This window comes from Hypanus sabinus, chromosome 18 (genome assembly GCF_030144855.1).
Source record: "Hypanus sabinus isolate sHypSab1 chromosome 18, sHypSab1.hap1, whole genome shotgun sequence".
NCBI classification, from domain to species: Eukaryota; Metazoa; Chordata; class Chondrichthyes; order Myliobatiformes; family Dasyatidae; genus Hypanus; species Hypanus sabinus.
In genome coordinates this window covers 39,543,579-39,558,185 of record NC_082723.1, presented here as the reverse complement: position 1 = coordinate 39,558,185, position 14,607 = coordinate 39,543,579, and the positions used below count along the sequence as shown (strand labels likewise).

At 56.9% G+C, this 14,607-nt stretch overlaps 1 protein-coding gene across 1 annotated transcript in view; it reads right to left on the bottom strand.

Annotated features, from left to right (window-relative positions):
• The window catches only part of adamts13 (ADAM metallopeptidase with thrombospondin type 1 motif, 13), an 86,025-nt gene that overhangs the window by 24,335 nt on the left and 47,083 nt on the right, over positions 1-14,607 (bottom strand). Inside the window, exon 20 of the mRNA XM_059993511.1 lies at positions 35-170. Coding sequence (XP_059849494.1) covers positions 35-170 — 136 coding nt within the window. The remainder of the gene's footprint in view (positions 1-34; positions 171-14,607) is intronic.

Sequence of the window (14,607 nt, the reverse complement as noted above, 5' to 3'; positions counted from 1 at the left end):
AGTATTAAGTAAGAGTTTTGATGGGATTTCTCACCTGGCCCGCAGCTTGTTGAACACGCCTCAGTAACTGGGAGCCAGACGTATGAATGATCTCGCTTTGCAACATAGAGGCTATACGTGATGTTCGGATTCACAATATCTCCATATTCCTTCCCATATTTCCGATACACCTGAGAAAACAAAAAGTGTAAGCAACTTTATGAATATTTGAAGTGGCCAAATACTCTATTAAATAGCACATTCGTGTAATTAAATCATACTATATGAAAATCTCCAGTATGACAGCCTTTCTCAATAGTCATTGGCAGTGTGGCACTCCCTCAATACTGTCCCATTGATGGTGCGATACTCCCTCAGTACTGCCCCTTCGACAGTGCAACACTCCCTCAGTACTGTCCCTCTGACAGTGAGACACTCCCTTAGTACTGTCCCTCTGACGGTGTGACACTCCCTCAGTACTGTCCCTCTGACAGTGTGACACTCCCTCAGTACTGTCCCTCTGACAGTGTGACACTCCCTCAGTACTGTCCCTCTGACAGTGAGACACTCCCTTAGTACTGTCCATCTGACGGTGTGACACTCTCTCAGTACTGTTCCTCTGACAGTGTGACACTCCCTCAGTACTGTCCCTCTGACGGTGTGACAATCCCTCAGTACTGTCCCTCTCACAGTGTGACACTCCCTCAGTACCGTCCCTCTGACAGTGCGACACTCCCTCAGTACCGTCCCTCTCACAGTGTGACACTCCCTCAGTACTGCCCCTCTCACAGTGCGACACTCCCTCAGTACCGTCCCTCTGACAGTGCGACACTCCCTCAGTACTGTCCCTCTCACAGTGTGACACTCCCTCAGTACCGTCCCTCTGACAGTGCGACACTCCCTCAGTACTGACCCTCTGACGGTGTGACACTCCCTCAGTACCGTCCCTCTGACAGTGCGACACTCCCTCAGTACTGACCCTCTGACAGTGCGACACTCACTCAGTACTGTCCCTCTGACAGTGAGACACTCCCTCAGTACTGTCCCTCTGACAGTGCGACACTCCCTCAGTACCGCCCCTCTGACGGTGTGACACTCCCTCAGTACTGTCCCACTGACAGTGAGACACTCCCTCAGTACCGCCCCTCTGACGGTGTGACACTCCCTCAGTACTGTCCCACTGACAGTGAGACACTCCCTGTACCGTTCCACGGACATTGCGACACTCCCTCAGTACCGTCCCTCTGACAGTGTGACACTCCCTCAGTACCGTCCCTCTGACGGTGCGACACTCCCTCAGTACTGTCCCTCTGACAGTGTGACACTCCCTCAGTACCGTCCCTCTGACGGTGAGACACTCCCTCATTACCGTCCCTCTGACGGTGAGACACTCCCTCAGTACTGTCCCTCTGACGGTGTGACACTCTCTCAGTACTGTTCCTCTGACAGTGTGACACTCCCTCAGTACTGTCCCTCTGACGGTGTGACACTCCCTCAGTACTGTCCCTCTCACAGTGTGACACTCCCTCAGTACTGTCCCTCTGACAGTGAGACACTCCCTCAGTACCGTCCCTCTGACAGTGCGACACTCCCTCAGTACTGTCCCTCTCACAGTGTGACACTCCCTCAGTACCGTCCCTCTGACAGTGAGACACTCCCTCAGTATCATCCCTCTGACAGTGCGACACTCCCTCAGTACTGTCCCTCTCACAGTGCGACACTCCCTCAGTACTGTCCCTCTCACAGTGCGACACCCCCTCAGTACCGTCCCTCTGACAGTGCGACACTCCCTCAGTACTGCCCCTCTGACAGTGCGACACTCCCTCAGTACCGTCCCTCTGACAGTGCGACACTCCCTCAGTACCGTCCCTCTGACAGTGCGACACTCCCTCAGTACTGTCCCTCTCACAGTGTGACACTCCCTCAGTACCGTCCCTCTGACAGTGCGACACTCCCTCAGTACTGACCCTCTGACGGTGTGACACTCCCTCAGTACTGTCCCTCTGACAGTGCGACACTCCCTCAGTACTGACCCTCTGACAGTGCGACACTCACTCAGTACTGTCCCTCTGACAGTGAGACACTCCCTCAGTACTGTCCCTCTGACAGTGCGACACTCCCTCAGTACCGCCCCTCTGACGGTGTGACACTCCCTCAGTACCGTCCCACTGACAGTGAGACACTCCCTCAGTACCGCCCCTCTGACGGTGTGACACTCCCTCAGTACTGTCCCACTGACAGTGAGACACTCCCTGTACCGTTCCACGGACATTGCGACACTCCCTCAGTACCGTCCCTCTGACGGTGCGACACTCCCTCAGTACTGTCCCTCTGACAGTGTGACACTCCCTCAGTACCGTCCCTCTGACGGTGAGACACTCCCTCATTACCGTCCCTCTGACGGTGAGACACTCCCTCAGTACTGTCCCTCTGACGGTGTGACACTCCCTCAGTACTGTCCCTCTGACATTGAGACACTCCCTTAGTACTGTCCCTCTGACGGTGTGACACTCTCTCAGTACTGTTCCTCTGACGGTGTGACACTCCCTCAGTACTGTCCCTCTGACGGTGTGACACTCCCTCAGTACTGTCCCTCTCACAGTGTGACACTCCCTCAGTACTGTCCCTCTGACAGTGAGACAATCCCTCAGTACCGTCCCTCTGACAGTGCGACAATCCCTCAGTACTGTCCCTCTCACAGTGTGACACTCCCTCAGTACCGTCCCTCTGACAGTGAGACACTCCCTCAGTACCGTCCCTCTGACAGTGCGACACTCCCTCAGTACTGTCCCTCTCACAGTGCGACACTCCCTCAGTACTGTCCCTCTCACAGTGCGACACTCCCTCAGTACCGTCCCTCTCACAGTGCGACACTCCCTCAGTACCGTCCCTCTGACAGTGCGACACTCCCTCAGTACTGCCCCTCTCACAGTGCGACACTCCCTCAGTACCGTCCCTCTGACAGTGCGACACTCCCTCAGTACTGTCCCTCTCACAGTGTGACACTCCCTCAGTACCGTTCCTCTGACAGTGCGACACTCCCTCAGTACTGTCCCTCTGACAGTGTGACACTCCCTCAGTACCGTCCCTCTGACAGTGCGACACTCCCTCACTACTGACCCTCTGACGGTGTGACACTCCCTCAGTACCGTCCCTCTGACAGTGCGACACTCCCTCAGTACTGACCCTCTGACAGTGCGACACTCCCTCAGTACTGTCCCTCTGACGGTGTGACAATCCCTCAGTACTGTCCCTCTCACAGTGTGACACTCCCTCAGTACCGTCCCTCTGACAGTGCGACACTCCCTCAGTACCGTCCCTCTCACAGTGTGACACTCCCTCAGTACTGCCCCTCTCACAGTGCGACACTCCCTCAGTACCGTCCCTCTGACAGTGCGACACTCCCTCAGTACTGTCCCTCTCACAGTGTGACACTCCCTCAGTACCGTCCCTCTGACAGTGCGACACTCCCTCAGTACTGACCCTCTGACGGTGTGACACTCCCTCAGTACCGTCCCTCTGACAGTGCGACACTCCCTCAGTACTGACCCTCTGACAGTGCGACACTCACTCAGTACTGTCCCTCTGACAGTGAGACACTCCCTCAGTACTGTCCCTCTGACAGTGCGACACTCCCTCAGTACCGCCCCTCTGACGGTGTGACACTCCCTCAGTACTGTCCCACTGACAGTGAGACACTCCCTCAGTACCGCCCCTCTGACGGTGTGACACTCCCTCAGTACTGTCCCACTGACAGTGAGACACTCCCTGTACCGTTCCACGGACATTGCGACACTCCCTCAGTACCGTCCCTCTGACAGTGTGACACTCCCTCAGTACCGTCCCTCTGACGGTGCGACACTCCCTCAGTACTGTCCCTCTGACAGTGTGACACTCCCTCAGTACCGTCCCTCTGACGGTGAGACACTCCCTCATTACCGTCCCTCTGACGGTGAGACACTCCCTCAGTACTGTCCCTCTGACGGTGTGACACTCTCTCAGTACTGTTCCTCTGACAGTGTGACACTCCCTCAGTACTGTCCCTCTGACGGTGTGACACTCCCTCAGTACTGTCCCTCTCACAGTGTGACACTCCCTCAGTACTGTCCCTCTGACAGTGAGACACTCCCTCAGTACCGTCCCTCTGACAGTGCGACACTCCCTCAGTACTGTCCCTCTCACAGTGTGACACTCCCTCAGTACCGTCCCTCTGACAGTGAGACACTCCCTCAGTATCATCCCTCTGACAGTGCGACACTCCCTCAGTACTGTCCCTCTCACAGTGCGACACTCCCTCAGTACTGTCCCTCTCACAGTGCGACACCCCCTCAGTACCGTCCCTCTGACAGTGCGACACTCCCTCAGTACTGCCCCTCTGACAGTGCGACACTCCCTCAGTACCGTCCCTCTGACAGTGCGACACTCCCTCAGTACCGTCCCTCTGACAGTGCGACACTCCCTCAGTACTGTCCCTCTCACAGTGTGACACTCCCTCAGTACCGTCCCTCTGACAGTGCGACACTCCCTCAGTACTGACCCTCTGACGGTGTGACACTCCCTCAGTACTGTCCCTCTGACAGTGCGACACTCCCTCAGTACTGACCCTCTGACAGTGCGACACTCACTCAGTACTGTCCCTCTGACAGTGAGACACTCCCTCAGTACTGTCCCTCTGACAGTGCGACACTCCCTCAGTACCGCCCCTCTGACGGTGTGACACTCCCTCAGTACCGTCCCACTGACAGTGAGACACTCCCTCAGTACCGCCCCTCTGACGGTGTGACACTCCCTCAGTACTGTCCCACTGACAGTGAGACACTCCCTGTACCGTTCCACGGACATTGCGACACTCCCTCAGTACCGTCCCTCTGACGGTGCGACACTCCCTCAGTACTGTCCCTCTGACAGTGTGACACTCCCTCAGTACCGTCCCTCTGACGGTGAGACACTCCCTCATTACCGTCCCTCTGACGGTGAGACACTCCCTCAGTACTGTCCCTCTGACGGTGTGACACTCCCTCAGTACTGTCCCTCTGACATTGAGACACTCCCTTAGTACTGTCCCTCTGACGGTGTGACACTCTCTCAGTACTGTTCCTCTGACGGTGTGACACTCCCTCAGTACTGTCCCTCTGACGGTGTGACACTCCCTCAGTACTGTCCCTCTCACAGTGTGACACTCCCTCAGTACTGTCCCTCTGACAGTGAGACAATCCCTCAGTACCGTCCCTCTGACAGTGCGACAATCCCTCAGTACTGTCCCTCTCACAGTGTGACACTCCCTCAGTACCGTCCCTCTGACAGTGAGACACTCCCTCAGTACCGTCCCTCTGACAGTGCGACACTCCCTCAGTACTGTCCCTCTCACAGTGCGACACTCCCTCAGTACTGTCCCTCTCACAGTGCGACACTCCCTCAGTACCGTCCCTCTCACAGTGCGACACTCCCTCAGTACCGTCCCTCTGACAGTGCGACACTCCCTCAGTACTGCCCCTCTCACAGTGCGACACTCCCTCAGTACCGTCCCTCTGACAGTGCGACACTCCCTCAGTACTGTCCCTCTCACAGTGTGACACTCCCTCAGTACCGTTCCTCTGACAGTGCGACACTCCCTCAGTACTGTCCCTCTGACAGTGTGACACTCCCTCAGTACCGTCCCTCTGACGGTGAGACACTCCCTCATTACCGTCCCTCTGACAGTGAGACACTCCCTCAGTACTGTCCCTCTGACGGTGTGACACTCCCTCAGTACTGCCCCTCTGACAGTGAGACACTCTCTCAGTACTGTTCCTCTGACGGTGTGACACTCCCTCAGTACTGACCCTCTCACAGTGTGACACTCCCTCAGTACCGTCCCTCTGACAGTGAGACACTCCCTCAGTACCGTCCCTCTGACAGTGCGACACTCCCTCAGTACCGTCCCTCTCACAGTGCGATACTCCCTCAGTACCGTCCCTCTGACAGTGCGACACTCCCTCAGTACTGACCCTCTGACAGTGCGACACTCACTCAGTACCGTCCCTCTGACAGTGCGACACTCCCTCAGTGCTGTCCCTCTCACAGTGCGACACTCCCTCAGTACTGTCCCTCTCACAGTGCGACACCCCCTCAGTATCGTCCCTCTGACAGTGCGACACTCCCTCAGTACCGCCCCTCTCACAGTGCGACACTCCCTCAGTACCGTCCCTCTTGACGGTGCGACACTCCCTCAGTACCGCCCCTCTGACAGTGTGACCCTCCATCAGTACTGTCCCACTGACAGTGAGACACTCCCTGTACCGTTCCTCGGACATTGCGACACTCCCTCAGTACCGTCCCTCTGACAGTGTGACACTCCCTCAGTACCGTCCCTCTGACAGTGTGACACTCCCTCAGTACCGTCCCTCTGACAGTGTGACACTCCCTCAGTACCGTCCCTCTGACAGTGCGACACTCCCTCAGTACTGTCCCTCTCACAGTGCGACACTCCCTCAGTACTGTCCCTCTCACAGTGCGACACCCCCTCAGTACCGTCCCTCTGACAGTGCGACACTCCCTCAGTACTGCCCCTCTCACAGTGCGACACTCCCTCAGTACCGTCCCTCTGACAGTGCGACACTCAGTACTGTCCCTCTCACAGTGTGACACTCCCTCAGTACCGTCCCTCTGACAGTGCGACACTCCCTCAGTACTGTCCCTCTGACAGTGTGACACTCCCTCAGTACCGTCCCTCTGACAGTGCGACACTCCCTCACTACTGACCCTCTGACGGTGTGACACTCCCTCAGTACCGTCCCTCTGACAGTGCGACACTCCCTCAGTACCATCCCTCTGACAGTGCGACACTCCCTCAGTACCATCCCTCTGACAGTGTGACACTCCCTCAGTACCGTCCCTCTGACGGTGAGACACTCCCTCATTACCGTCCCTCTGACGGTGAGACACTCCCTCAGTACTGTCCCTCTGACGGTGTGACACTCCCTCAGTACTGCCCCTCTGACAGTGAGACACTCCCTTAGTACTGTCCCTCTGACGGTGTGACACTCTCTCAGTACTGTTCCTCTGACGGTGTGACACTCCCTCAGTACTGACCCTCTCACAGTGTGACACTCCCTCAGTACCGTCCCTCTGACAGTGAGACACTCCCTCAGTACCGTCCCTCTGACAGTGCGACACTCCCTCAGTACCGTCCCTCTCACAGTGCGATACTCCCTCAGTACCGTCCCTCTGACAGTGCGACACTCCCTCAGTACTGACCCTCTGACAGTGCGACACTCACTCAGTACCGTCCCTCTGACAGTGCGACACTCCCTCAGTGCTGTCCCTCTCACAGTGCGACACTCCCTCAGTACTGTCCCTCTCACAGTGCGACACCCCCTCAGTATCGTCCCTCTGACAGTGCGACACTCCCTCAGTACCGCCCCTCTCACAGTGCGACACTCCCTCAGTACCGTCCCTCTTGACGGTGCGACACTCCCTCAGTACCGCCCCTCTGACAGTGTGACCCTCCATCAGTACTGTCCCACTGACAGTGAGACACTCCCTGTACCGTTCCTCGGACATTGCGACACTCCCTCAGTACCGTCCCTCTGACAGTGTGACACTCCCTCAGTACCGTCCCTCTGACAGTGTGACACTCCCTCAGTACCGTCCCTCTGACAGTGTGACACTCCCTCAGTACCGTCCCTCTGACGGTGAGACACTCCCTCATTACCGTTCCTCTGACGGTGAGACACTCCCTCAGTACCGTCCCTCTTGACGGTGTGACACTCCTTCAGTACTGTCCCTCTGACAGTGTGACACTCCCCCAGTACCGTCCCTCTGACAGTGTGACCCTCCATCAGGACTGTCCCTCTGACAGTGTGACACTCCCTCAGTACCGCCCCTCTGACGGTGTGACACTCCCTCAGTACCGCCCCTCTGACGGTGTGACACTCCCTCAGTACTGTCCCACTGACAGTGAGACACTCCCTGTACCGTTCCTCGGACATTGCGACACTCCCCCAGTACCGTCCCTCTGACAGTGAGACCCTCCATCAGTACTGTCCCAATGACAGTGAGACACTCCCTCAGTACCGCCCCTCTGACGGTGTGACACTCCCTCAGTACTGTCCCACTGACAGTGAGACACTCCCTGTACCGTTCCTCGGACATTGCGACACTCCCTCAGTACCGTCCCTCTGACAGTGTGACACTCCCTCAGTACCGTCCCTCTGACAGTGTGACACTCCCTCAGTACCGTCCCTCTGACAGTGCGACACTCCCTCAGTACCGTCCTTCTGACAGTGTGACACTCCCTCAGTACCGTCCCTCTGACGGTGCGACACTCCCTCAGTACCGTCCCTCTGACGGTGTGACACTCCCTCAGTACCGTCCCTCTGACAGTGTGACACTCCCTCAGTACCGTCCCTCTCACAGTGTGACACTCCCTCAGTACCGTCCCTCTGACAGTGCGACACTCCCTCACTACTGACCCTCTGACGGTGTGACACTCCCTCAGTACCGTCCCTCTGACAGTGCGACACTCCCTCAGTACCATCCCTCTGACAGTGCGACACTCCCTCAGTACCATCCCTCTGACAGTGTGACACTCCCTCAGTACCGTCCCTCTGACGGTGAGACACTCCCTCATTACCGTCCCTCTGACGGTGAGACACTCCCTCAGTACTGTCCCTCTGACGGTGTGACACTCCCTCAGTACTGCCCCTCTGACAGTGAGACACTCCCTTAGTACTGTCCCTCTGACGGTGTGACACTCTCTCAGTACTGTTCCTCTGACGGTGTGACACTCCCTCAGTACTGACCCTCTCACAGTGTGACACTCCCTCAGTACCGTCCCTCTGACAGTGAGACACTCCCTCAGTACCGTCCCTCTGACAGTGCGACACTCCCTCAGTACCGTCCCTCTCACAGTGCGATACTCCCTCAGTACCGTCCCTCTGACAGTGCGACACTCCCTCAGTACTGACCCTCTGACAGTGCGACACTCACTCAGTACCGTCCCTCTGACAGTGCGACACTCCCTCAGTGCTGTCCCTCTCACAGTGCGACACTCCCTCAGTACTGTCCCTCTCACAGTGCGACACCCCCTCAGTATCGTCCCTCTGACAGTGCGACACTCCCTCAGTACCGCCCCTCTCACAGTGCGACACTCCCTCAGTACCGTCCCTCTTGACGGTGCGACACTCCCTCAGTACCGCCCCTCTGACAGTGTGACCCTCCATCAGTACTGTCCCACTGACAGTGAGACACTCCCTGTACCGTTCCTCGGACATTGCGACACTCCCTCAGTACCGTCCCTCTGACAGTGTGACACTCCCTCAGTACCGTCCCTCTGACAGTGTGACACTCCCTCAGTACCGTCCCTCTGACAGTGTGACACTCCCTCAGTACCGTCCCTCTGACGGTGAGACACTCCCTCATTACCGTTCCTCTGACGGTGAGACACTCCCTCAGTACCGTCCCTCTTGACGGTGTGACACTCCTTCAGTACTGTCCCTCTGACAGTGTGACACTCCCCCAGTACCGTCCCTCTGACAGTGTGACCCTCCATCAGGACTGTCCCTCTGACAGTGTGACACTCCCTCAGTACCGCCCCTCTGACGGTGTGACACTCCCTCAGTACCGCCCCTCTGACGGTGTGACACTCCCTCAGTACTGTCCCACTGACAGTGAGACACTCCCTGTACCGTTCCTCGGACATTGCGACACTCCCCCAGTACCGTCCCTCTGACAGTGAGACCCTCCATCAGTACTGTCCCAATGACAGTGAGACACTCCCTCAGTACCGCCCCTCTGACGGTGTGACACTCCCTCAGTACTGTCCCACTGACAGTGAGACACTCCCTGTACCGTTCCTCGGACATTGCGACACTCCCTCAGTACCGTCCCTCTGACAGTGTGACACTCCCTCAGTACCGTCCCTCTGACAGTGTGACACTCCCTCAGTACCGTCCCTCTGACAGTGCGACACTCCCTCAGTACCGTCCTTCTGACAGTGTGACACTCCCTCAGTACCGTCCCTCTGACGGTGCGACACTCCCTCAGTACCGTCCCTCTGACGGTGTGACACTCCCTCAGTACCGTCCCTCTGACAGTGTGACACTCCCTCAGTACCGTCCCTCTCACAGTGTGACACTCCCTCAGTACCGTCCCTCTGACAGTGCGACACTCCCTCAGTACCACCCCTCTGACGGTGTGACACTCCCTCAGTACTGTCCCACAGACAGTGAGACACTCCCTGTACCGTTCCTCGGACATTGCGACACTCTCTCAGACAGTGCGACACTCCCTCAGTACTGCCCCCCTCACAGTGTGACGCTCCCTCAGTACCGTCCCTCTGACAGTGTGACGCTCCCTCAGTACCGTCCCTCTGACGGTGCGACACTCCCTCAGTACCGTCCCTCTGACAGTGTGACACTCCCTCAGTACCGTCCCTCTGACGGTGAGACACTCCCTCATTACCGTCCCTCTGACGGTGAGACACTCTCGCAGTACTGTCCCTCTGACGGTGTGACACTCCCTCAGTACTGTCCCTCTCACAGTGCGACACTCCCTCAGTACTGACCCTCTGACAGTGCGACACTCACTCAGTACCGTCCCTCTGACAGTGCGACACTCCCTCAGTGCTGTCCCTCTCACAGTGCGACACTCCCTCAGTACTGTCCCTCTCACAGTGCGACACCCCCTCAGTATCGTCCCTCTGACAGTGCGACACTCCCTCAGTACCGCCCCTCTCACAGTGCGACACTCCCTCAGTACCGTCCCTCTTGACGGTGCGACACTCCCTCAGTACCGCCCCTCTGACAGTGTGACCCTCCATCAGTACTGTCCCACTGACAGTGAGACACTCCCTGTACCGTTCCTCGGACATTGCGACACTCCCTCAGTACCGTCCCTCTGACAGTGTGACACTCCCTCAGTACCGTCCCTCTGACAGTGTGACACTCCCTCAGTACCGTCCCTCTGACAGTGTGACACTCCCTCAGTACCGTCCCTCTGACGGTGAGACACTCCCTCATTACCGTTCCTCTGACGGTGAGACACTCCCTCAGTACCGTCCCTCTTGACGGTGTGACACTCCCTCAGTACTGTCCCTCTGACAGTGTGACACTCCCCCAGTACCGTCCCTCTGACAGTGTGACCCTCCATCAGGACTGTCCCTCTGACAGTGTGACACTCCCTCAGTACCGCCCCTCTGACGGTGTGACACTCCCTCAGTACCGCCCCTCTGACGGTGTGACACTCCCTCAGTACTGTCCCACTGACAGTGAGACACTCCCTGTACCGTTCCTCGGACATTGCGACACTCCCCCAGTACCGTCCCTCTGACAGTGAGACCCTCCATCAGTACTGTCCCAATGACAGTGAGACACTCCCTCAGTACCGCCCCTCTGACGGTGTGACACTCCCTCAGTACTGTCCCACTGACAGTGAGACACTCCCTGTACCGTTCCTCGGACATTGCGACACTCCCTCAGTACCGTCCCTCTGACAGTGTGACACTTCCTCAGTACCGTCCCTCTGACAGTGTGACACTCCCTCAGTACCGTCCCTCTGACAGTGCGACACTCCCTCAGTACCGTCCCTCTGACAGTGTGACACTCCCTCAGTACCGTCCCTCTGACGGTGCGACACTCCCTCAGTACCGTCCCTCTGACGGTGTGACACTCCCTCAGTACCGTCCCTCTGACGGTGTGACACTCCCTCAGTACCGTCCCTCTCACAGTGTGACACTCCCTCAGTACCGTCCCTCTGACAGTGCGACACTCCCTCAGTACCACCCCTCTGACGGTGTGACACTCCCTCAGTACTGTCCCACAGACAGTGAGACACTCCCTGTACCGTTCCTCGGACATTGCGACACTCTCTCAGACAGTGCGACACTCCCTCAGTACCATCCCTCTGACAGTGCGACACTCCCTCAGTACTGTCCCTCTCACAGTGCGACACCCCCTCAGTACAGACCCTCTGACAGTGCGACACTCCCTCAGTACTGCCCCTCTCACAGTGCGACACTCCCTCAGTACCGTCCCTCTCACAGTGTGACACTCCCTCAGTACTGTCCCTCTGCCAGTGTGACACTCTCTCAGTACTGTTCCTCTGCCAGTGTGACACTCCCTCAGTACTGTCCCTCTGACGGTGTGACACTCCCTCAGTACAGTCCCTCTGACGGTGCGACACTCCCTCAGTACCGTCCCTCTGACAGTGCGACACTCCCTCAGTACGGTCCCTCTCACAGTGTGACACTCCCTCAGTACCGTCCCTCTCACAGTGTGACACTCCCTCAGTACCGCCCCTCTGACAGTGTGGCACTCCCTCAGTACTGACCCTCTGACGGTGTGACACTCCCTCAGTACTGTCCCTCTGACAGTGCGACACTCCCTCAGTACTGACCCTCTGACAGTGCGACACTCCCTCAGTACTGTCCCACTGACAGTGAGACACTCCCTGTACCGTTCCTCGGACATTGCGACACTCCCTCAGTACCGTCCCTCTGACAGTGTGACACTCTCTCAGTACCGTTCCTCGGACATTGCGACACTCCCTCAGTACCGTCCCTCTGACAGTGTGACACTCTCTCAGTACTGTTCCTCTGTCAGTGTGACACTCCCTCAGTACTGTCCCTCTGACGGTGTGACACTCCCTCAGTACTGTCCCTCTGACGGTGCGACACTCCCTCAGTACCGTCCCTCTGACGGTGCGACACTCCCTCAGTACCGTCCCTCTGACGGTGCGACACTCCCTCAGTACCGTTCCTCGGACATTGCGACACTCCCTCAGTACCGTCCCTCTGACAGTGTGACACTCCCTCAGTACCGTCCCTCTGACAGTGCGACACTCCCTCAGTACCGTCCCTCTGACAGTGCGACACTCCCTCAGTACCGTCCCTCTGACAGTGTGACACTCCCTCAGTACCGTCCCTCTGACATTGTGACCCTCCATCAGTACTGTCCCTCTGACAGTGTGACACTCCCTCAGTACCGCCCCTCTGACGGTGTGACACTCCCTCAGTACCGCCCCTCTGACGGTGTGACACTCCCTCAGTACTGTCCCACTGACAGTGAGACACTCCCTGTACCGTTCCTCGGACATTGCGACACTCCCTCAGTACCGTCCCTCTGACAGTGTGACACTCCCTCAGTACCGTCCCTCTGACTGCGACACTCCCTCAGTACCGTCCCTCTGACAGTGCGACACTCCCTCAGTACCGTCCCTCTGACAGTGCGACACTCCCTCAGTACCGTCCCTCTGACGGTGCGACACTCCCTCAGTACCGTCCCTCTGACGGTGCGACACTCCCTCAGTACCGTCCCTCTGACGGTGAGACACTCCCTCATTACCGTCCCTCTGACGGTGAGACACTCCCTCAGTACCGTCCCTCTTGACGGTGTGACACTCCCTCAGTACCGTCCCTCTGACAGTGTGACACTCCCCCAGTACCGTCCCTCTGACAGTGTGACCCTCCATCAGTACTGTCCCTCTGACAGTGTGACACTCCCTCAGTACCGTCCCTCTGATGGTGTGACACTCCCTCAGTACCGTCCCTCTGACGGTGAGACACTCCCCCAGTACTGACACTCAGGTCTGATCAACAACCTGTGGGCCAGGTGAGAAATTCCACTAAACACCCACCTTGCTGCCCCCTGCGTCCCCACCCGGCCCTGTGAAAATCCACTCTGTCAAGGCCCAGGAGTAAACCCGGAGGACATCGTACAAATACCCTGCTCTTCTCAGGACCTCTCGCACTTGTAATGGGCACCATTGATCACCTTGTCAATGGGGTTGAATTAGTCATTTAATCCTAATACTCCATGAACTTCAAAAAACCAAGGTGCACCGTCACATATCCAGCAGTGTGAGAAGTGGTTATCTCACCGTTGTACATGACTTTGCCGCTCCCCTGCCCCGGAACACTGACAAGCTGAGCCGGCACTTGACACATATTCCCAGCCTGTGTAATTTGTACATGATATGGCTGACAGCTGAACTTTGAGATTCAGAACTTCTTTCCCTTTCCCCACACAACTCTTCCTCTCCTTAAGAGCACAGTGTGAGGAGCCATAAATCATTAATTCTAAAGCAGGTTCAATCAATAATTTATACCCTCGCTCTGGTTTTCGAGTGGCATCATTGCCTTTATTGATGCAGCAGCTCCTTGGGCTTGTTACCAAACTAGGGATCCTCATCAGTAGTTCCTGAACCTTTATCCTCCTTGCTCAAGCTTATCGCCATGCCTTATGATTATAGTTTTACCAGTGTCCACAATAAGAGATTAGGAAGAGTTTGCTACCACACCTTTCAGACAGCCCCAAGCCAGATATCCAGGGCGGGGGGGGGGGGGGGACGTCGAGCACAATAGTGTAGTGCTTAGTGTAACACTACTATCAGTGCCAGCGATTAGCAATCAGGATTCGATTCTCCCTGCTTCCAGTTTGTGACCGTGTGGATTTCCTCCCACTTTCCAAAGGCACGCCAGTCAGGGTTAGTCAGCTGTGGGAACACTACATCAATGCCAGAAGCAAGGTCACGCTTGCGGGCTGCCCAGCACGATCATCGCTGATTTGGTTTGATGCAAACTATGCACTTTACTGTGTGACTTGACTTACATGTGACAAATAAAGCTAATCTTTATCTTTATTGTGACCT